The 25,123-nt window shown below is 42.2% G+C and overlaps 1 protein-coding gene across 1 annotated transcript in view; it reads left to right on the top strand.

Annotated features, from left to right (window-relative positions):
• The first annotated feature begins 20,221 nt into the window (after positions 1-20,221).
• Positions 20,222-25,123, top strand: part of MKX (mohawk homeobox) — a 53,384-nt gene continuing 48,482 nt past the window's right edge. Inside the window, exon 1 of the mRNA XM_015810673.1 lies at positions 20,222-20,406. Coding sequence (XP_015666159.1) covers positions 20,222-20,406 — 185 coding nt within the window. The remainder of the gene's footprint in view (positions 20,407-25,123) is intronic.

Genomic DNA, 25,123 nt, shown 5'->3' with positions numbered 1-25,123 from the left:
TAATTCAAATGAGCAAGGGATTGTGGTCTGAGACGAAGAACTTGTTTTAGGTGAGGGAAAGTGTGAATCAGGTATTACACATCAGTCATGCATGCAGAGCAAGGTGTCCAAAAAGAGAAGCCACCTTCTGGTTGATGATTCAATTATAAGGGATGTAAATTTAGGAAAGGACACAGAGGTTTCGAAAGAGGTCAGGTGTCTTCCAGGTGCTACTCCCAAAAAGATGTACTCTCTGTGAAGAATGATTTCCAGAGCTTGGGGCAGGAACTTAGCAAAATAGGCTGTAGGCTTACTTTTTCAGAGGTTTTACCCAAAATGGAAAAGGTAAGTGAATAGCAGAATTCAATATGTGGCTAAGTGTAAAGGGGAAGGCTTTGATTATATTGGCCATGATGTCTGCAGCTGGTCCAATGAAAAACTGTACAAAAGAGATGGTTTGCATCCATCAAAGAAAGGGACTGAGTTACTTGGCATTAAGTTCACAAATTTTCTGGAGAAATATTTAAACTGAACAACGGGGACAGTAAGTTAATTGATGTAGAACATTCCTGTCCCTGGCAATCTAAAACTAATAGAGTTATCAGTGCATGTAATATAGATGTGTGTGCGGATAAGAATATCCACCTTGCTGTCAAGCAAAATTAAGCTTTAATAGTGAGTGCCATATCAAGTGCACTAATCAAACAGGTGGTAAGGAAGTAGAGAAACTCAGGCACCACACAGGTTATGTAGAAAGTAAACACAGGGTCAGTCATAAAGGACTCAAATGTCTATACACCAATGCACAGAGTATGAGCAATAAACAGGGTGAATTAGAAATTCAGGTAAATAAGGGCAGATATGATATTGTTGCCATTATGGAAACTTGGTAGGATGAAACCCACAAATGGAACATACAACTAGAGGGATTTAAATTATTTAAAAGAGACTAAATAAAAGAGGAAGTGGAATTGCACTATGTATAAGAAATAACTACATATCTAGAAATAGAGCACAAAAATGATGAAAACTGTCTTATATGCATTTGGGTCAATATAAAAGAAGAAAAAATGACTTGGACTTCGTAAGGCATTTGATTAAGTAGACTACAACCTACTACTTGATAAGAAAAAAATCCATCACCACCAGATGGATTCATACCTGGCTGATTGGCCGTACTCAGCGTATGGTCCTCAATGGAACTGCATCTACATGGAGGGAAGGATGCAGTGGGCTGCCCCAGGGCTCTGTTTTGGGCCCAGTGCTCTTCAACATCTTCATCAATTATTTGGATGGAGAACTCATCAAATTTGCAGATGACACCAAGCTGGCAGGAATAGCCAACACTCCAAAAGATATGCTTAAGATACAGAAGGATCTTGACAGACTTGAAGATAGGGCGCTATCTAACAAAAAGAAATTCAGTGGTGAAAAAAGTAAGGTTCTATATTTAGGTAAGAAAAATCAAATGCAGTATAGGTGGTACCTCACTCAACAGTAGTAACTGTGTGAGAGATCTTGGAGTCCCAGTAGACAATCTCTTAAATATAAGCCAGCAGTGTGCTGCAGCTGCCAAAAAAGCCAACACAGTGCTAGGCTGCATTAACAGAGGGATAGAATCAAGATCACATGAAGTGTTAATACCACTTTATAATCCCTTGGTAAGGCCACATTTGGGATATTACATCCAGTTTTGGTCACCACGATGTAAAAAAGATGTTGAGATTCTAGAAAGAGTACAGAGAAGAGCAACAAAGATCAGGGCTTTTTTTCTCATAGAATGCCCAGAACGGAGTTCCGGCACCTTTTTTGGATGGAACCTTGTAGGGTAGGCAAGGCGGATTGTATGACGTGTATGAGTTCCGGCACCTTTTTTTTTCTTTTTTTTTAGAAAAAAAGCACTGACAAAGATGATCAGAGGACTGGAAGCTAAAACATATAAAGAATGGTTGCTGGAAGTGGGTATATCTAGTTTAATGAAGAGAAGGATGAGGGATGACACGATATCTGTGTTCCAATATCTCAGGGGCTGCCACAAAGAAGAGGGAGTCAAGCTATTCTCCAAAGCACCTGAAGGCAGGACAAGAAGCAACGGGTGGAAACTAATCAAGGAGAGAAGCAACCTAGAGTTAAGGAGAAATTTCCTGACAGAACAATTAACCAGTGGAACAACCTGCCTCCAGAAGCTGTGAATGCTCCAACACTGGAAGTTTTTAAGAAGAGACTGGACAGCCATTTGTCTGAAATGGTATAGGGTTTCCTGCCTAAGCAGGGGGTTGGACTAGATGACCTCCAAGGTCCCTTCCAACTCTGATATTCTATATCTCTGCTCCCTGGATTATTTTCTGTTCTGAAGGAATGTGTGCTCCTCAGCCTGTTTTTGAGCTACCACCCCAGACAATCCTTTCATAGTGCCGTGTGAATATGTTCCTCACCCCTGTCCTGTTGTGAATATCAGGTATATAGCTCTGATGTTCTTGATTAATGGTCTCAAGCTATAATATTGCAGATCATTGTTCTGTTTAATTTTGAAGCTCACTAAAACAATGGCTGCCTCATTAACTTCTAAGGAAGTGTAAAGGGCAGGGTGGATGGTTATCTGTTCTTTAAGGAAACTTTTTATTCTGTGGGATTGTCTGTATTCCTCCAACAGTAAGAAGAGGTGGTGCTGTCTCTTCCTAAGGGATGATTGTCAAATAATAATTACTGAATAACAATGCTTAAAATAAGTATTATGAATGCCAACTGCATAACTTTAGCAGATTGTTCAATTTTACTTGATAAATTGTTTTGCTAAACTTGGGCAATTTATTTTTCATACCCCAGTAATTAAATAAGTATTTAAAGCAAACTGGGTTAACAGAACACACAATCTGTGTGAAGAGGTTGAAAATAAGATGCAAATGACAGGATGTCCATTAAAAAAAGGGTTTTGGCACTTAACACTTGATTTCATGTTTGAATTTTTTAGTTAAATAAAATTATGCTGTAAGAAGATTTCACAGACTAACTATAAACAATGGCAAGACAAATAGCAACAATGGTGCATTGGAAGATCTGCAAGAAATATCATTTGTCTATAAGCAAGAACTAGTGGGACCACAAAATAGATAAAGTAATAGAAAATGAAGACGCTAAAGCACTCTGGAATTTTAGAATTCAGGCAGACAAGCACCTGCCTCGTAACAGCCCAGACTTACAATTTTCAGTAAAAAAGTAAAAAAAAAAATCTGGTTAGAGGACATGAAAGTACTTGGAGACAGCATAATAGAGGAGAAAAACAGGGGGAAATTGCAAAATAAAAGCCCTGCAAATAGAAATATAATGATTGTACCATTATAGTACCACCTGTTGCAATCCCAAAACAGGTGGAACACCACTTGAATACTATCAGCATTTACAAAATCATTATCTGTCAATTGCAAAAGGCACCTTTACTTGGAACAGCCTACATTGTGCAACCATACCTTTACCATCATCAATAACAACTGCCTATCCCTAGTCCTTGGGAAGGACTCAATAAATGGATAAAAATGTCAGATCCAGTCTATAAAGCTAGCAATAATAATAATAATAATAATAATAATAATAATAATAATAACAAGAGATGATAGTAATAATAGGTTAATGGCAACCCACAAAATATAATATCAAATTCCAATATATCTTTATTTAGAAAAATGTTTCTAAGTTCCACATAAAACAAAAATGGCATTGCTACTACCCAATTAATAGTTTGAAAATGTGTCTATTTTCTAGAAAGTAAACTAGAGAACCTGCCAATGGACTAAAATGAGGAATAGTCAGCCTCATCAATTTCAAAAATGGAACTTTTGTAATTGATGATAAAGTCTTTTCTGATGTGTTTACTAATCCATGGTTCGGTGATGTGTGATTAGTTGAATAAGTCAAAATTTATTGTATTCTCAGAATACATGCATGCTAAGCCACAAACTGTGATTTGGATAGATTCACAGAAAGGAACAATCTTTAGGAACAACCGATGAAGCTTCTTGGATAAGAAGTGAAACATCTTCTTTCTCAAAGGAAAACAAATCCAGCACCTCTGAGAGAACTATCTTTAGTGTGCTAGAGTGTGATATATGAACCCATCCAGTAAATAATTGAAATAGCATAGTAGAAAAAAATAATGGAGGTGAATGTTTTCCCTTGTTGGTACAAAAAGATTCTGCATCCTTTTGGATCTAAATGATTGTTCTTCAGGCTTTAATGCACCATAACAAGGTCTCGAACAGTACACGAATTTTCAACGGACATACCATGTTTTACTGAAGGCATACTTATGAACGTGTGGAATTCATAATATGGAATTCATGAGTTTGATATCTTTGTTGTTGTATACGGGGACAGAAGTCAGAATGAAAAGCAAAGGCGAAAGTCAAACAAACCACAGGAAATGAGGGATGGATGGTGAGCAGAACACAGCAATGCAGATGTCAAAGAGACGGAATACCAGGCTGAACCAGGAAGCTCTTGTAATAAATCAATGACAGCAGCCAGTTCAGGTTCTATACCCTAGGATTTCTTGGCTGAGCCTTTAATAGACTCCTCTGTTTTTCACCGGGAGGGAGCGTTGCTTCACAAGCTTTCACACAACAATGCTGGAATTGCATAAAAGATCATTAGGTTTTAGAGATTCTATAAAGGCTACTTGGTCGGGCCCGTCACTGTGTCACTTTTTTCCTTTCTCAGGTTCAGCACCTTGTTAGATAACTAGCCAGAAGAGAACAGGCTGATGTAAGAAGGCATGAGTTATAACTTGGGAATTTGCATAACTCTTATTCCTTCTTTCAAAGTATCTCACCGACCTACAAGCACTCATCATAATGTTTTGCATTTATAAAACACTTAGGAACCCTTACTTAAAGCAGCAACAATAAACTAGAATTGCCATCCTGTTGAGCAGATGGAGGTGTTGGGATGAGATTTCTGGCGAGAGATTATCAGGATCTTAGAATCACAGGGTTGGAAGGAATCTTGGAGGTCTTCCAATCCAATTGCAAGGATCCTTATACCATTCTAGACAAACAGATAAGCGGGCTTTTCTCGAAAACTTGCAGCGATGGAGCTCTCAAAACCTCAGAAAGCGCAATGTTTCATTGCTTAAGAGCTCTCAGTCATCTTTATGGTAATTGACTGATTTATACATAGTCCTAAATTTTGGGAGAAATTCCAGCAAATACATCTGAAAAACATCAGTCTGGGGAATATTGCAATAAGGCTTCCTTAAGATGGAACCAAATAAATGTATTCTTTGAGATCATCTGTCTGAAAATGTATTAACATTTGATGAATCAAACTAATATTCTACTGGACTTTTTTATGGTTCTTTTTCATTGTCCTTTTCCTTGTTTAGAATGAACATTATCCTAGCAGTATTCATCCCAAACTATAGACCAGAGTCACACATCCTGCTAAACCACAGTTTGCTTAACTATTATTTATTTCTTGAATAGACCACAATTGACTAATTTGCTGAATACACTAAATCACAAACCATGGTGGTAAGTTCACAAGTCACACTAAGCCATAATGTGGTTTGTTTGGCTTACTATGATGTGAAAAGCTATCCATAATGTAGATTGCCAACTACATTATGGTTTGAAATAAACACACTGTGGGCCTTTGACATATTCAGAGACTGTCCTGTAATAGCTGTTGTGACAGGTCTTCGATGCAGGGAGTTTGCAATGAGTAGTAAGATTTATACAAGTTAGTCCTTGCCACAATGCAGTGAATAAAAATGCTGTAATTCAATTCTAGTAAAGAAATATTGGTGTTGCTCCTTGGTATTAAAATTAATTTTAAAATCCCTTAGCTGGTAAATGGAGCTCAACTGGGAATAAAGTAGCTATGTTTAAATAGCACAGTCATGTCTGCCCCAATGGATGAAATTATATACAAAGTTCAATTCTCACCTCTTTACCCTTTTATTAAGAACAGTCATTTGCTTTTATCTTTTCTAATTATCAGCAAATTAACATTATAACTCATATGCCATGTCCTGATTTACAGTGCTTCCCCGCTGGTTTAAAAGTATTTAATCCCCCCCCCCCTTAAGCCAGAACTATCCCATTATAATATGTCTTCAAATTGTGTTAAATCTGGATCATGTTGTCAATCAATACCTTTTAGGTAAATGTACTGTAGCTACCTTATGGTGGGTTTGATCAGAGATATATTCTGAGAGTCACAGGGATTCCCCTCAAACTGATCATTAGTCAGCCTCTCACTCACAATCATTTCTTGCCCAGCATTTGCTTTTGCCAATGGTGCTACAATTCCTGAGTGCCTTTCATACTTGCCTTTAGGTGTGGCTTCATTAATTCAAGCCCTTGAATATGGAACACTTTCCCACAAACCTTTGGTAGTTCTGAGTAGATTTTTGCCAGTGAACCCTCCCATTCTTGACCCCCCCCCCATTGGGGAAAGGAAGGTATATAAATGGGCCACAATTAGAAAGTGGTTTTCAGTGCCGTTTTGATAGAATACTATTCATTAAAAACACATCTCTATTCTGGATCCCATGTTAAACAAGTTCTGAAAATAGAAACAGGAATTAAACTTGTTTCATTAAATACTTTTTTTCCAAATGGTGATTTAATGAATGCATTATAGAAATGAATAGTAGTTGTATGTGTCCACAGTAAAATGTTACATGGGATTATTTGGTGTGTCTTAAAATTGTGGCTGGTGTTGCACTGATGCCAATTTCTCCTGCTGTTCCACTATCTTGGGCATATCATTTTCTTCACAACTTTTGTTTGCATTTTCTTTTCCAATTTGATTTTCAAATATTGAACTCCACCTACATCCTTACCTTTCCTCAAATTTGTTTTCAATCAGGTAATAAAATTGATTCAGTATTTGAATGTTCATCCATGGCCACCATCTGCCCATCTACCCCAATCTATTATCCTTCAACTCTGTTAAGCCTGCAATCCTCAGAATTTCCAGCTTTCAACCATCTGCCTCGGCATAATAGTAATTTCACTTCCAAGCAATTCAGAGATCACCGAGTTGGAAAAGGATAATCAATGTGAAAAGCATCCTGGAATTAAAAGGCTGATCAAATAAACAAAACTTCTGATTCAGGGGGAACTCCATCTTCGTGGAAGTACATCCAGGTGTTATGTTTCTAGCAGCAAAGAAAAGTTGCCAACTCCATTAGGTTCCAATGGAATTGGATGACAATGACGAGTATCCACAAAGGTACAATTTGCTACCAGTATCTGTGAGCAGGCTGCAGGTTTGATGAAATAATTATAACAATAAGAAGAACAGAGTGATGCTGATAGATTCAATGGTATATGGCAAGTAAAAGAGCATGGAATGTTGCAAATATGCCAGATAGCTGAAGAAGTAAAATGAGCATTGGAATAGCTGAAGGACAGTGAAGATGCCCTAAAGCTAATACACCATGGAGGCTTACTGAATACCAAAGAGACCAAAGTGGCCTGTAAGAAAGACCAAACAAAAATAGAAAAGATACATGGCAAGGCAAAGTATAAGATAAGATAAGATAAGATAAGATAAGATAAGATAAGATAACCTTTATTGTCATTTTTTACTGTGGGCACAACGGCACACATCAAAAATGAAATTTAGTTGCCCACTCTTGTTACATGGTGAGTACATAAAAAACTAGCAGGCAAAGTAGATAACAAGGCTAGGCAACGGCTAAAAGCAGGAAAGTTGAAGAAAGAGGCAGGGAGGTTAATTCTGGCTGTACAAGACCCAATCTTGAGAACAAGACCCAATCTTGAGAAGCCACCTCTGCAAAGAACCTGAAGATACAGTGGACCACCTGGTTAGCTGTTGCAAGAAGATCATATAGATTGATTACAAATAACAGCATGACAAAGTAGCAACAATGATGCCTTGGAATACCTGCAAGAAATCTATTTGCCTGCAAGCAAGAACTGGTGGGACTACAAAGTAGGCAAACTAACAGAAAATAAAGAAGCTAAAGTGCTGTGGGACTTTAGAATTCAAACAGACAAACATTTGCCACATGCCATTCTTGAGTTAACAGTTATCTATAGGAAAGAGAAAGAAAGCAATCTTAGTCAATCTTAATAGGTGCTTTGGGTGCAATCCCCAAACATCTGCAGCACCACTTGAAAACCATCAGCATTAACAGAATTATCATTGGTCAATTGCAAAAGGCAGCTTTTCTTGGAACAACTTACATTCTGCACCCTTTAATATTATTAACAGCAACATCTGTCTATCCCAGGATTCCCAGGTTCTTGTGGAGGACTCAATTGGTGGCTAAAAATGCCAAATCCAGTCTAAACATCTGCATAGCTAACTGTGCAACCAACCTTAATAATAATGTTCTGGACAGTTTAAAACAACACAAAAAGGAATAAAGATGGAAGATAACTAACAGATGGGAACAAAGACAAAGAAAGGGGGACTTCATTCTTACTTACCAAATGCCTGGGTGAAGAACCAGGTCTTCAGGGCCTTTCAAAACACAAGAGTTTAAATCTCATATAATGATTTAATGTTCCAGGATATCATGCAAAGTTTGGAATGGAAGTGTCTAGCATCTTTTGGTAAATCAAGGACAGCATTCAGTGCCCAATGATAGGACTCAACATCGGTAAGCTCTGCCAGCATATTGTTATGCTGCACAGAAATATATGATTAGCACACAGTACGGACACAGCCAAATTAGAAGGGAAATCTACACAACTTATCCCAACATTTAATATTAGCACTTTAGACATGGATCTTTATAGTAAACTGAAGGCCATACTTAGAAAATGAGTATGCTCATGAAAAAGCAAGTGAAAACCAAAACAAGAAAATGTATAAATAAGACAGGGTGAATGAAAGAAATATTCCACTTCCAGTTGTAGCAAAATAAATATTCTGCTTCTTGGAAGTATTAAAGGAGAGTATGGAACAGCAGTTCAAACAATACAACTCTCTCATATTTTTTCTATTAATGTCCTATATTTTTTCCTTAAAACTGAAAGTAATTTTTTATGAACTGTATATATTTTTGCTTTTAAAAACCCACAGAATCATTTGAAAATATGATAATAGCTAGATAAAGCTATTGAAGCTTAAAAGCTAGATAAGTCGGTTTCAAATATTTATGAAGAGTGAGTTCACCAATATTTTTTAAGTTATTCCATTGGTGGGTAATAAATGGTGTCAGATAAATGGCACGTGTGACCCCCCATTATCATGGGAGCTGTACTGGTCACCAGTGTGTTCCTGGTTGCAATTCAAGGTGCTGATTGTCACCTTTAAAGCCCGACCTGGCTTTGAACCAGGTTAGCTGAGGGATAATCTTTTTCTACCCATCCAATTCGATCCAGCAGATTGGGCCTGCTGCAAATCCTCTCAGCCAAAGAGTATCAACTGGTGGAAACTAAAAGACAGGCCTTTTCTGCTACATCCCCTGCCTTGTGGAATAGTCTCCCGTTAGAAATTAAAATGGCCCAACTCTGTTGGTAAGGCTTTAAGAACTTGACTATGTACCAGGGCCTAGGCCAGAGGTAGGCAACCTTGGCTCTTTTATGACTCGTGGACTTCAATTCCCAGAATTCCTGAGCCAGCATGGCTGGCTCAGGAATTCTGGGAGTTGAAGTCCACGAGTCATAAAAGAGTCAAGGTTGCCTACTCCTGGCCTAGGCTCAGATTGTATTAAGGGCTCTGTTTCATGACTTTTATATTAGTTGGTTAGTTATCTTGGCTGCTGTATGTATTTATTGTTTGGAGTTTTTATTGTTTTAAATTGTTTTAATTGTTTTATAGTTTCAGAAGTGTCAGCTGCCCAGAATCACTTGGCTCAGATGATTGGCTATAGACTAGAGATTGATTGAATAAATAAAGACATAATTGGTACCAAATTTTCCTTAGAACAGTGTAAATACTAACACATTAAAACTTTAATAGATAATATTTCCACTATCATTTACTTATAGTTGTGAGCTCAACAAACTGCTATCTGACACAGTTGTGTACTTTCCCATTTAGTCCAGCAAACTGAATCATTATGGGCCAGGCTGCTGAAAATACTGAACTACTGCCAACTTTCCCAAAAATCTTAATTGGAATTAAAAGCAATAATAGTCTAATAACTGGGATACTGGCTGAGAAAACATTGCATGAGAAGAGGGGGATATAGTACATTATGCACTATTTGAAAATACTATTGCAGTCTGAAAGGTTTTAAGTTCCATATGTTTGACATAATGTAAAATATAATATAGGAAATACTCATACATTTATCACTTTCGCAGAATAAGACCCCCGTATCCAATAAAAAAGTGATTTATTTGTTTGTTTGTTTATTTGTTTATTTATTTGCCGCCCATCTCATGGTCAAGCTACTCTTATATGTTCTGTTATATATTGCCGGGGAAGGTGGGTGTGAATTGTTGTGAACAATCCACCTAATCTCTGATTTGTGGAGAACAAGGCATCTAACTTTGGACAACCTAATCTTCTGCTTCATGTGCTCTGTGGTACTGGCTTCTAAAAAAAGCATTTATCCAATTTTTGATAAATTAAATTAAGGTATCAGACTAGAGTTCAGAACACCTTGAGTCCTAGTCCCATCTTAGGCACAAAGCCAGCTGGGTGACGTTGGGCCAGTCTCATTCTCTCAGCCCTAGGAAGGAAACAATGGCAAATCACTTCAAAATCTTGCCAAGAAAACAACAGGGACTAGTTCCAGGCAGTTACTAGAACTCAATAATGACTCACGTGTGTGTGTGTGTGTGTGTGTGTGTGTGTGTGTGTATGCAGGCATGTGTGCACGCGCACAAACACAAATATATATTATCCAGTACTCACTTTTTCACTAATAAGTTCTCTTTTCTACCGTACTGAGCCTTCATTGCTTTATACTTTTAGCAAAGTATATAGAAAAGCCACGTGGTTATTAAAATCATGGGAAACTTGTGGTTCTCTTGATGCTGATAACTACAAGTTCCAATTTCCTTTTCTCTTGACAATGCTGATGGGATTGCTGAGTTGCAGCTCAGCAAAATCTAAGGGGTATAAGTGTCCTCTGCTGGATAAAAGGCTTGCTTTGCTACAAAAATATGGCTTCCTCACTTCCTATGGTTTGCTCCATGAGAAGAACATCAACTTTTATGCAAGGAGTTCATCAGGATTTTCTCACTTTGGAAACTAACGTGGAACTTCCCACTCCTATGAGAGTTTACTCATCCTAGTGAATTCATTGGGGCTACTTATAAATGTGTGCATTTAGTGTCACAGCCTTTTTTTGAATTGTTGCCCAATTCTTTCCATCCTTACTTTATTAAAACTTACCGAATGATTCAAGAGTAGTTACACCCCGTCATCCAAGGTGTTCCGTAGCATTGCTGTGAAGAAAAAAATTGAGACCTCTATAAAAGCCACTCTTTGCTTCTGGAGCCAAAATGGGATCTACATTAAACAATACAGAATCTAATTTAGTGGAGCTGCTGAATTCAGCCAGTGGTAATCCATATGCTATTTATCTGCTGATCGGTCAAGGACAATTCTTTACTTGGAACAAACTTTCCCGCCCACCAGTGGACTCAGTAGAAACAACTTAAGAATAACTCTTGCAGGAAGTCAAGTCAAGGTTTTTCAGTTAAACTCATTCCTCCCACCCAGGCCTATCCCATCTTTTGGAACTTGATGATTTGTCATAATTTTTGAGGCAACTGCAAAATGTTTTAAGCCTGCATTTCAACCAGGCATTGCAGACATGAAAAACCCAACATATCTGAAGTCCACCAAGTTGGGGATGTTGATTTAAACTTTAGCTGGAAGAACTTGTATTCAAGTTATGCAGCATATGCTATGTCTGTAAATCCAGCATGAGCACGTGTGTACAGGGCCCATCATACACAGCCATACTCAAAATACCTTTATATTATCATCCAAGAGGGCACACTAGATTTAGATATATAGTGATAGACTTATGAATGAACAAATAAAGGGAAAAACACAAAGGGGAAAAAAAGACCAACCTACCAAAAATAGTGTCATAAAAAACAGAATAGAAACGCAAGTTAAGATAGGCAAGAAAACGGTAAGTGAGCACCTGTCCAGCCTAGACGAGTCCAAATCACCAGGACCAGATGGATTACACCCCAGGGTTCTCAAGGAACTGGCAGATGTGATCTCAGAACCACTGAACTATATTTTTCAAAGATCCTGGAGCACAGGGGAACTACCAGAGGACTGGAAAAGAGCTGATGTAGTTCCCATCTTCAAAAAAGGAAAAAAAATGGACCCAGGAAATTACAGACCTATCACCCTGACCTCGATACCTGGGAAGATTCTGGAAAAGATAATCAAACAACAAATCAGTGAACACCTAGAGGCAAACAAAGTCATTACTAAAAGCCAACATGGGTTTGTCAAAAACAGATCACGCCAGACAAATCTTATCGCATTCTTTGACCAAGTGACAAAATTAGTGGATCAGAGGAATGCTGTGGATATAATTTACTTGGACTTCAGTAAGGCATATGATACAGTAGATCACAACCTACTACTTGAAAAGATAGAAAAATGTGGGTTAGACAGCATCACCACCAGATGGATCTGTAGCTGGCTGACCGGCCTTCTCAGCGTTTGGTCCTCAATGGAACCGCATCTACATGGAGGGAAGTGTGTAGTGGGATGCCCCAGGGCTCTGTTCTGGACCCAGTGCTCTTCAACATCTTCATCAACGATTTGGACGAGGGGATAGATGGGGAAATCATCAAATTTGCAGACGACACCAAGCTGGCAGGAATAGCCAACACTCCAGAAGACAGGCTTAGGATACAGGAGGATCTGGACAGACTTGAACACTGGACGCTATCGAACAAAATGAAATTCAATGGTGAAAAAAGTAAGGTTCTACATTTAGGCAAGAAAAACCAAATGTACAGGTATAGTATAGGGGGTACCTTGCTCAACAGTAGTAACTGTGAGAGGGACCTCGGAGTCCTTGTGGACAATCACTTAAATATGAGCCAGCAGTGTGCTGCAGCTGCCAAAAAGGCCAACACAGTGCTGGGCTGCATTAACAGAGGGATAGAATCAAGATCACGTGAAATATTAATACCACTTTACAAGGCCACACTTGGAATACTGCATTCAGTTTTGGTCACCACGATGTAAAAAAGATGTTGAGACTCTAGAGAGCAACAAAGATGATTAGGGGACTGGAGGCTAAAGCATATAAGGAACGGCTGCTGGAATTGGGTATGTCTAGTTTAATGAAGAGAAGGACGAGGGGGGACATGATAGCAGTGTTCCAATATCTCAGGGGCTGCCACAAAGAAGAGGGAGTCAAGCTATTCTCCAAAGCACCTGAAGGCAGGACAAGAAGCAACAGATGGAAACTAATCAAGGAGAGAAGCAACCTAGAACTAAGGAGAAACTTCCTGACAGTTAGAACAATTAACCAGTGGAACAACCTGCCTCCAGAAGCTGTGAATGCTCCAACACTGGAAGTTTTTAAGAAGAGACTGGACAGCCATTTGTCTGAAATGGTATAGGGTTTCTTGCCTGAGCAGGGGGTTGGACTAGATGACCTCCAAGGTCCCTTCCAACTTTATTATTATTATTATTATTGTTATTATTATTATTATTATTATTATTATTATTATTATTATTATTATTATTATTATTATTATTATTATTATTATTATTATTATTATTATTATTATTATTATTATTATGGTGGAAAGAGAGATCTCTGCTGCCCACCTCCTTAAGGTGAAAGATCAGTGAAAAGTGACCCTTTTGATATGGCTAGATGCCTGTTCGAGTCCCTGGATCATTTTGGGTTGTTTCAACTTCCTTTCATTCCATCTCCAGAGTGAGCAGAATGTTCTGCCTTCTCCAGGACTTCCCTTATCTTTCCGATGAGCTCACAAATCAGTGTAAAGTATATAGAAACAGGTTACAACTTTGCAAAATTCACTAGCTTCCTCCATAAATCTCTGTGTTTAATCTGTTCTGATTTATCTCTTTTGAGCCTAAAGAGGCCAGGATCTTGCACCCTTTGGGAACAGGTAGAATTAAACTCAATAGGGTTACTTCTGAGCAGTCATGCACCGTAAGCATCCACTACTCGGGCAATCACCTTTCCAGATTGGGTCTCTCCCAGACTGCAGCTTTTAGGATTCCCAGATTATGTTGCTCTTCATCTTTTAGAACGACTGAAGCTTGTGGCCACTGGTGTCCAAGACGATTTGGAAAGTACTAGGTCGGGAAAACACAGCGAAATAGCGAAGTGTCTCTCGGCTCTCCTTCAGCTTTTTGATCCTCTTGGCAGATAATTCTACCAGCCAGAAGAGTCATGTTTAATTTCTTTTCGTCCTTTGTCCGCCTTGGACAGGACAGGAGTCGCCTGAAAGACATGCAACTACCGCGATCCTCCTCCGGTCCACGGTCCCGCCGCGCTCTCCACCTCGCCTGGGTCCCTCCCTGTCCTTTTGACAGACACCGCCGCGGGCTTCGCAGACCGCCGCGGCCCCTGAAGCTGCATACGACAATGGTACGATGTTCGCAGACTGAGCTAGCCAAAGGGGAAACATGAGAAGACGCGGCTATTCATGTTCCCGGGCTAGGGCGCTCCGGTCTGGACAATAAAGACGAGCAGCCGCCGCCGCGGGGCGAGAACTCTCGCGAGCGGTGTGCGTGCCGAAAGCGTGTGGCGGGAGCTGGGATGGGAGCAGGGAAGAGCGGAGCCAAGCAAACCGACGAACAAGCGCGCAGTCAGACCGAATCCCGGCTCCGCAGCCATCGCAGCTCCCAACAGCCGCCAGGTACTGACCGCTGGAGGCATCCCCGGGAGTGGGAGAGGACGCGCGCGCGCGCTTGCAGAGCTTGACCTGAACCAAGGCAACGGGAGGGGGGGGGAAGGGGCCCGTCCCCGCAGACCTATCTCAACCTCACCTTCAGGCACAGAGTGGTCCTTCTGTACCAGCAAGCTCTCCCCGTCCCGGTTTTCCTCCGCCTTCCTTTGGCAAGAGATAAAGGCTCTGTCCGCAGCTGGTCTCTTGCGGTTCCGACGGGGGAAAGAAAGTGGGAATCCTGGCAGGGCGGTGGGGCTACAGGTGAAAGGTCGCTAAGGTTTTGCCGTCCAAAGGGAGAGCTAGTGAGTCCGCCGGCCGTGTCCACCAAGTCCGGGCGCGACCTAGTCTTCGTAAGCGCTCGGTTTCGCCGCGGCTCAGCGGTCCCGCTCGCCTAGCGCGCGCGACTTCTCTCCCTGTTCTTTCCCGTTTGAAACGAGCCGCGTCCTTCAAGGAGTTGAGCGGCTTCTCTGTCTAAAAACAATATTACTGAGAATACAGCCCGAACGCCTTCCCTGCCAGAAGCATCCCCCATCACCCCCACCCCCACCACTCCCCACACCCCAAGTTAATAAGATTCATAGTAATAGCAACCAGAGGCGGTGGGGAGAAGGTGCGCAAAAGATCCTGCTCGGCGTCCTAAGGGAAGCGGGTGCTTTTATTTTTGCCTTTCTGTTTGCTGACTGGGGGCAGGCCCGGCGCTTGATCTCGTAAACCCACCATCACTAATGGCACAAGTGAACTGCGCCTTGTCCCGTTTCTGAGCGGAACTGCCGCACCTCTACCGGTATTAGGCGAGTTTGGGACGCGCAGATCCGCAGGAGAATCATCCGAGGGAGTCGGCGCAGCATCCTCCGTTAGGCGCCGTCTGTTCTCCAGAGTGCGCATCCGCATTTCTGCGAAAGTTGATGGGGCCTCGGCGGAGGAGCGCTTGCGAGGAGCGGGCTGGTGGTATTTGCGGCGACCTTTGCGGAAACTGGGTCCCGCTGCGGGAAGCGGTCGTCGCCTTTTCCTGCGTGCTGTTCTCCCACCACTCCCACCAATGACCCGTGTCTTTTAAGCGCCGCTCTGTATTGTGCCTTAAACAAGGAGCTTGAGACATCTAGACACGATTGATGCGACTTTCGCAAACTGGATGTTCTCCGGATATTTGAAATTCGCGTGCTCTAGATTTTGAAATACGCATGTTTCGACTTAATTAGTGGAAACTATTTATATTTCGGCAGTGGCTCTGAGTTACTGGTTACAAATTGCAATAGGATTATTATCGCCCCGACGGGCTTGTTTCTAACTTCTTTTGGTTCTGCCGGAAGGGGACCACCCTGGTTCACCTGGAGCACGCGTGGGAACGCCTTTGTCGGGAAGAGAAGAGTCCGGCGAACATGAACCAGACCGAGGCCTTCGAGTGGTGGCGGCTTCAGAGGAGTGAAGGAAGGTTCTTTGGACGCCCTCAGAGGCAACCCAAGATGCTACCGTTTAACTCTGGGGAAAGTACCGCTGGTTCAGCTGAGGCCATCCTAACGGGGTAATTTGATGGTGCCCGGAGGCTTTTCTTTCTTTTATCTTTTTTGTAAAAGGTCGCATCCCCACCAGAGGAAGACCTGTGTGGTGCTTGAAATATGACAGTGGTCTTTCCGGTGTCAGATTCGCTCTTGGGCAAAGTCCCGAGGGCTGGCCGGCAGGCACCTGGCGAGGGCGGAGGACCGAAGGGGACTGTGGGGGGCGCGAGAGTTGTCTGTTGTCTGGGCCCAGAGCGCCGGCAGGTTCCTGTCCTCTTTTGGTCCAGTAGCGCTTGTCCCATTGCCTTGGAGGCCAGTCCCCCGCCGACCCGCAGAGCGGCCTGCCAGGCCGACGCGCGTCCACAGCGTGTTTTTCTTGCGGACAAATCCGAAAGGAGTCTGAACAACATCCTCGCAAATATTGACAGTGGCTACTTCAAAGTTTTTTTGGAGTGGAGAGTGAGGCGAAGGTGGCGCGACTCCTGGAGGTGGCGAAGGCTTAGTTTCTTTGGGATGGGGATGGCGCGAGGGTGGGGCGCTGTTGGCGCGGGATCTCTTCAATGGCTTTGGTCAGCAGAGAGGCCAAAGGGAGCTCCGGCCGCGAAAAGCTCCCTGCGTGGGTTCTGACGAAGCGAAGGCGAGCCGGTAGCAAAATTAAAGGTTGGGCTGGAATAAAGAGGGGAGCGCAGCGCTGGGGAGGACGGGAAGAAGCAGAGCAAGGCCGACGACGCCACCCGGGACTCTGTTTTCATCTCTCCGCCTTCCCCCACCCAGAAACGCGTAGATGTGAATCTGAACGCGCTTTCTGCTTGGGCGATGCTTCGTTTTCTTGTCATGGATGGGAGCTGGACAAGTTGATAAACTTATCTCGCCTCTCAAAGGCGGCCCCTTCAGCCTTGGAAAAACCCTTAATGCACACGCATTTCAGAAACGAGTTTTCCAAGTTTGTTTGGCTGCGTCTCTTTCTGCGCATCTTTTGCAGACTTCGCCTCTGTTCCTCTTCCTGTCCTGCCATCTCTCTGGCTGAGTCTACCCAACAGGCTTTAAACCAGGGTGCAACTGGAGGGTGGAATGGTGTGTGGTGATCACCAGGCCATTATACACAAAGTCGTTGTGAAGCAAACCAACGATAGTTATTAGTAAAACGTGGTTAAACAAGCTCATGACTTGCGTTTGCAGCCGAGACTGTAATTAGCCTTATCTCTAGCAATGAGCACCCATAGGGACAGGCAGCATCACGTGCCTTTCTTTTTCTGATTGGGAAGAGCCCTCCTCCACCCCTCCCCCTCCGGTTTCTTCCCTTAACCATAGTCCACTCTGGATGTCTCTCTTCTATTTCTGATGCCCACCTTCCTCTATCAGACTGGTCTTCAAATCTCGGAGGTATGTGATATTTGATCAGACACTTTTTATCCATATTAGTAAATCATATGTGAATGCTTATGGGCATGCTTCTCAATTGGTCTGGGTGAATCCAGGGTCCCTGAGCCAATGGCCCCTATCTGCGAGGTGCGTCAAAATTTCCACCTTTGTATTTGTTTAATTACTTGCGGTGTGTGAAGGGTGAAGGTGGGAGGGGGGAAGTTGGGGGGAACCTACCAATGATATCCTGTGCAGGTTTCTAAACTAAACTAAAATAACATTTGGCTACAATTCAACAGTCAGTTGGGACTAAATCCGACTGAGTTCAGTGAGTCTTGCTTTCTGCTAAACTTGCAAAGGTTGACCCTGTTTGAAGAATTTCCCATCACAAAGTGAGATCTGTTTCCAGAAGCTTGTAGGGACGTCCATGGAATGTTCTTGGGAACAGTACAGTGGTTTGTCTTCCTTTTTTTCCCTGTGATTTTTTCCCCTTATTTCTCAATTAGCCTACAGTCCTGGGATTTCCCCTCAGTCTCCCATCCAAGTACTAACAAGGTCTGATCCGGCTTAAGTTCAAAAGTAGACAAGGTCAGATCGTAAACGTGTGTTGGCGTACCTTTCTGTAGGTGTTCACATTTACAGACAAGAAAAGCTGATTTAAATCCCGGTTGTTCAAAAACAATTCATAATAATCCTGGAGTTTTACTATGACACTCAAGTGCTGTATTCACACATATTTATTTATATCCAAATCGAGAACATAGCAGAATATTTTAAGCTTGGGACAGATGTATCTGCTTGATAGGCAGAATCCTCGAGTGGTTTAAAGCACCCAGGGAAAAAAGAAAGGCTCCCACGCATTCACAAGTCCCATGCATTCACATGGGATTTAATGCGTGTACATTCTCAAATGCAGGGGTGCAGGCACATCCTTGTTTGCTCAGGACTGCCTTTGTTTTTTTAAACCTCCACCACACAAGTGGGAGAGTCAATGTTTCTGTTCTTTTCCTTGAAGCGCCAGTTTGGATCCTAGGTCTGTTGATGGTCTTGCAAAAAAAAAAAAAAAAAAAAAGCAAATTTCAGCAAAAACGCTTCCCCAACCATTTGTGCTTATAACCGTTTGTTCATTTCTTAGAGTGGCCTCCCTCCTTTTCTGGACAAACAGTGCTTGAGGCTGCTAAGAGTAATAAAATATAGACCATTGTTCCAGTTTAATAGTAAATTATTTTTTGGGGAGGGGGGAACCCTTAATAGAAGGAAACAAATAAATATGTACGTTAGGCAAAACAAGTCCCCAGCTTTACATTAGCAAAGTGGGCACCTCCATTGCAAAACCTGTCTGCTTTTCAGGCAAAGAAACAAACAAACAAACACAAAAGCTTATCAAAGTTGTATCAGATCTAATACTTGGCTGGAAAAAAAACACCAGAAAAATCTGTGCTGTAGATTGGGAAACAAACCAACAACAAAAACGTTCCGAAAAAAAGAGTGACAAACTATTTTTGAACAACCTGAAGAAGTCGCAATCCTGGTGGGAAAGAGAGCTGTTTGTCCCCCTTTCTATCCGTACGTGTGTGTGTGTGTGTGTGTGTGTGTGTGTGTTTGGGAGGAACAGTCTAATTATTGGGAAAACTCTCTGGCGAAAGTTCCTTGTTCGCTTGAAGAATTGGTCCTGTCACTAGGGGGCGTGCAGACAGGTGTAAAGGAGGCGGGGAACGGGACCGGCCGGGAAGGGGAGCCCCCCAGACACCCACATCAGCTACGCCCTCCTGCCCAAGCCGCCTGCCCTCCGGACGGAGCTTCCGTCTCTCATTCGCGGACGCGACGGCAAATTAGCGGGGTGATGCTGGGTTTTCGTCTCCGATTCAGTGGAAGAGAGTGATGCTGCTGCAAGGGATGGAAATAGCCAGGTAAAAAAAAAAAAAAAGAAGAAGGAGGAGGAGGCGAGTCCGCAGAGAGTCATTGAAACTTCATAAACGCAAACCGAGGTTAGGATCGCCCAGTAGCTCAGCTGAGGCGGCCTTTGATTAAAGCGCGCCGCGTTTCCTCCTCTCTCCGAGCGGTAAGCCTTGTTTGAAGAGGCGCAACGCCCAGGTTCGCTTTTCGCTCTAGCCCCGATTAAACCAGCCACGAGATGCCCTGGCGGGGCGTGTGAACTCAGCCATGGGGCTTGGGTTTAGCGGGGGCGTCTCGAAGAGCCACGGATGCCCGCTCTTCAATATTGGCAACTTTTCTATCTCCCTTCTCTCCCGCCCCGTTGCGGGGGGGTGGGGGGTGAGGGGGGTGTCAAGGGACGTGTATTCCTTCGGTAGCCCTGACGGCTACTGCAGCTGCTGCTGGCGGCTCTCCCTTGGCGGGCAAGTTCTCGCCCTTGATCTCGTTGGTTCCCCTCCCCTCCTCCGCGATGCGTCGGGTGATGTCCCGGACCCGAGTAACCCGAGGTTTCTCCTTTGCAGCGCGCGCCTGTCCCCGCTGACCGGAACTGCCTGCCCGCACCCAGCCGGCCTGGTCTCGCCTGAAGGACGTTGCCACCCTCCAGTCATGAACGCCATCGTCTTCAACAAGCTCAGTGGCCAAGTGCTCTTCGAAGAAAGTGCCAAGGAGCACGACAGAAACAGCAGCCGGCCTTACGGGCCGGTCCTGGAGGTCTCTCCTCACCCGGAGGTCCTCCTGCCCGACCGTCCTCCCAATAAAGACAACCTCAGCATTCGCCATAAAAGGACGGGGTAGGCGCCCGCAGGCTGCTAGAGGCTGGGTGGGGGCTTGGGGGGAAGGTGGGAGGAGAGGAGGCAGGAGAAGTGAGAGGCTGGGAACACCGGTTGAACACCTTCTGGGGTCGCTGTCCCCCCTCTCCTCTTCTTAGCCTTTCCTAACAAGGGCCTTGTGTGAATGACCCAATCAACCCATCATTTATGCCCATTTTGGCAACACCTTCACTTCCAAACGCTTCTTGTTAAGCTCAGCTCAGCATTCTAGAGTTTAGTTACAATTATGTTCCACTGAATTATTTCCGAGCACTTTAAAAAGATACAGGCATGCTTTGAAGATGAAAATCACACCGATAGGCTTGGCAGTTGGCATAGCAGAAACAGTGAAACTCTATACAACTGACATGAACTGATGTTTTGCTGGAAATCAGAAACTACCCTAAATACTGTGAGAACAGGGAAAAGTTGTGCCAGAACAATAACTGAAAATTGAAGTGGCTGAGCATTTACCTAGGAGAGAGACTTCAGTGGGATTTACATCTGAGCAAACTGATGTTGCTGCAAATAATAGTAATAATAGTAGTAGTAGTAATAATAATAAATAATAATTTCAAAACAAAGGAAACTAGTCATATCTATTAATCTATATTACATTTGAGAGGCAGCTAGAGAAATAATTAATATGGTGTCAATTAATTGATATAGAATTCCTTTCGTTGTGGATATTTTAACCATTCAAAACAAATTTACTGCTGTTTATTATTGCTTTTCAAGTGACAGATAATATGATTTTATTTGTTGAACATTTATCCAGACTTGGTTGGCTTTTAGGAATGCTTTTATACAATTATTTTGCAATTGACTGCCACAATATTGCTATTTACCTGCTATTGTGTTAACATGTAAACCCTGATCTATCTACTGTCTACATTATGAATCTAAAGGACTCAACATTTGCCCCTTTTGTTGAGAAACAGGCATGAAATGGATGGGTGGGTTGGTTGATGGCTTGTACATGGACATTCATTATAAGATCATTGTAGATGCTTTCATAAACAAAATGAGACAATTCTGATAATAATGCACATAGATCACAATGCTCATTTGTGGGAAGTATCTTCATCAGAAATTTAAGGGATATCAAAAATGGAAAGGGAGAACAGATTCTTTTTTCTCTGAAATGAAAAGTTAAAAATCACATCACGTTTATACTTACAAAATATTTCAGGTTACCAAAAGAATGGTTGTGCTGCACTGAAGTGCTGAGATGCTACTACCAACTGATTCATACTGAATTACATTTCAATAATAATAGTAACAAGTAAAAAAGACCAAAAAGAAATAAAAAATAAAAATAAAGGGGGCATTCATGAATGGAGTGGGGAGGGAATAAGCATCGTTTGAGGGCAGCCTCAATAGAATTACAGGATCAAACTCCAGAACCTTAATCAGAAATTGGCAATAGTATGGAAGGACAAAGAGCAGTGGAATAGGAAACTGACAGAAGAAACCTCTGGATGAACAGAAATCAATAAAAGGCCTGCTCTCAAGCAGGCTCTTGATATTTCTTGAGATTTGTGGAAAGACCAAGCCCGGTTGCTTAATTTGTGTACTTGCATGCCCATCTTCTCACTGGGGATACCAAAATTCCGGGGCCAGTTTTAAGGGGAGATCAACCCTGCCCCTGGTTATAATCTGTTTCTCTAATGATTCCCCTTTGTGTCATGATTTTGGATACAAACTTATGTAAACTTGCCTCTGTGTAAATTCCATGGAACTTTATTCAGTAAAGCTTCTTTCCATGAAGGGGGACTGCATATGGTTAGGCTTTACATTAATTAAACAGGACATGCCTAGAAAAACAATACATGCCTGAAAGATGAGACGAAGTTGTTAATGTCTTCCATTGGATGAACTTCTGTTGGGATAGGAATGCAGAAGCATCCCATCAGGCAAATATTTGCCTTTGCCTAGAGAAAAATTCAGAGTGCAATATTATCTATCCATAATATTGGATAGATAATTATGTGTATCTAGAATATTAATTGCTTATCAGTACCGAGTTGTCTGCAAAGGTCAAATTTAATTTCATTTAAGATTGGTCATGTGCAGAAATTACTAACATGAGCTTCCCTTAATAATTAGTCACAAACAGATGTAAGACTCAGAGCGTTGGAAGTGGGAAGGAAGTTATTGTCCGAATATCTTGAGTAGCCAAATGTGTAAATTGCTTGATCTCAAAACAAGATGGATCATGGTTACATTAGCCCCACTATCAGTTAAACTAAGTTCCTCGCTTTGGGGAACTGGCTGCCCTGTTTGGAATTGTGGGAGCATTCTTGAGGGAAGGCTTGCCCCAAGACAAACAATATACAAAATGTTTTTGTTGTGTTGCCCAATAGCAAGATTACTTAGGTTGCTTCCCATCACATCCTCTTGTCCTGCAAGTTGATCTCAGCTTCCTGGTTCATGTTTGGGGCTCACAGGCAAACTGGCACCCAGGTCCTGGATTAGTATGAGAGTCATGCCCCCTTTTGATTATATATTTACCAGCTGGCTTTGGGGGTTTTGATCTGAGTCAGTTGTCTTATTTTAAAATACAAGTAGAAGCACCTGGAGAAAGGGATGGGATTTAACTCTTTATCTCTTGCTCCAACCTAGGGAAGTTTTTCATATGAAGACATTGTTGATCTTGGGAGGACACCCCCTACCGTTGCCTACCGTAACAGAGCAATTGACTGTCCTCAGCTTAGCTCACAGTGTGTTCAGCAAGCATATTGTATAATGAAGCTGTGAAAATGAAGACCCAGGAGTCCACTAAAACTTTGGGTGCACCCTTAGATTCTCTCCAAGTATTAATACTAAATATTAACTGTAATGCAAAGGAAAGGAGAACATATTAAGTAGAGAAGAGTGATATTGACTGCGTTTAATTAAATTTAACTCTAGTTAAATTAATACATATTTTTCTCTGGTCCAGGATGGTTTTGCAACTCTTATTCCTGCTTCTGCCTTGGCTTCCAGCACAGATTTTGCACTCTAAAGGAGCAGTAGAATAATGACTGAAAATAAACTAGGTTTCTTTAGAGAAGCTCCTTCAGAGAAAGCATTCATTTTAGTTAGTAGATTTTTACCTTGCCTTTCTTAGTTAAGTACTGATTAATTTAGGTGCAATTTGCTTTAAGCAGCACATGATCCATGATGGAACTTACAAAAATGGTGTGTTTGGAAATTTACATGTGGTCTCCCACTGAGACAGATTTACCTAGTTTCAAATATATATATAAATGCTCAATTGCTTAAGGAACCTCAGTAACTTTAAGACATATGATCTTCGACTCTCAGAATTCCACAGCATGCTCTCTAGGGAATTCTGGGAATTGAAGTTCACACATCTTTGAACTGCTGAGATTGTAAAGCACTATCCTACATGTCCCCATTGTGGGGCCAATTATTAGTAAGCCCAGTCACCTCCCATTGACTGAATGGGTTTGGAAGTAGGGTACATCTACTGTTATTAGTGTGGTCTGTTGGACTGATACTAATCCATGGGCAATTCTTTGGGGTTTTTTTTGTGCTCCTCTCTTGCTGCCTACATGGGGGGGGGCTCTTTTGCATCCTAATAGCATCCATATTGCTAGATGCTGAGGGTAGTAGATCTCTTGTTTAAAGGTAGAATTGAAAGAACAGTGCAGGAGAGTTTGTTGATTAAGCAAGCCCTTTACTCCCCAATGCCCTAGATCGGGGTCCCCAACCCCCGGTCCATGGACCAGTACCGGGCCGCAGCATGCCAGCAACTGGGCTGCACAAACAAGCAAAGCCCCATCTGCGGAATGCAGGCAGCACACAAAACCACGCACCCTCCGTTCCACGGAAAAATCTCTCTCCACGGAACCGGTCCCTGGTGCCCAAAATGTTGGGGACCTCTGCCGTAGATATAATGGGATAGTAACTCCTGACATTTTTGCTAGCATGGCTGAAGAGTTCTACATTGGAGAAGATTGCTGAACTTGCTTGCTTTGGCCGCATGGCATGATATATCTGTGTCCAGTGAGACATGGAGAGAAAAGCTAAAGACTTGTGTCAAGTACCAAATGTTTTCTGTTAGCAAACACTGTTTTGTCTGCAATTTCTTTTCTTCTCAAATCCAAGGTCAGACAATGTTTTAACAGCTTCCTTACTTGAGAAAGATCTTTTATCTTCATAAGAAGTTGAGATAGTATGCAGGCCAGAACTGGACTATGGTATTTAAATTATCAAAGCCTCCAGTTTGGCAACTCTTTTGTCCTCCATCCCTTGGGGATGAGTTTTGCCCTTGGTTCACATGCTTATATATTTGCTTTCTCCAGCGTTATTTTATGAATATGAGGAGAAGTATCAGAACTGTTACATATAGTTGGGATGGTTTTTTTATACAGTTAGAGAGGTAAACATGCAAGCTCCTCTCTGTGTATTCTTCCATAAAACCTGAATAAATGATTATGCATAGTTTGTAAATCCACACTCCCTTATATTTATTTTATTTTATTTTATTTTATTTATATGCCGCCCTTCTCCCGACAGGGACTCAGGGCGGCGCACAACATGTTTAAAACCAGAACATCTATACAATCCCCCCCTTAAAACCGAATTAAACCGAATTTTAATGTTGCGTCTTCCGAATATTTAAAACCCAATGTAAAATCCACCCTAGGTCAGGTCCGCTTGCTGGAAGAGCCATGTCTTGAGGGCGCGA

This window comes from Protobothrops mucrosquamatus, unplaced genomic scaffold (assembly GCF_001527695.2).
Source record: "Protobothrops mucrosquamatus isolate PMUCROS unplaced genomic scaffold, P.Mucros_1.0 scaffold13, whole genome shotgun sequence".
Taxonomy (NCBI): domain Eukaryota; kingdom Metazoa; phylum Chordata; class Lepidosauria; order Squamata; family Viperidae; genus Protobothrops; species Protobothrops mucrosquamatus.
Note: the sequence above shows the minus strand (reverse complement) of the source record. Positions and strands in the feature narration are given on the sequence as shown.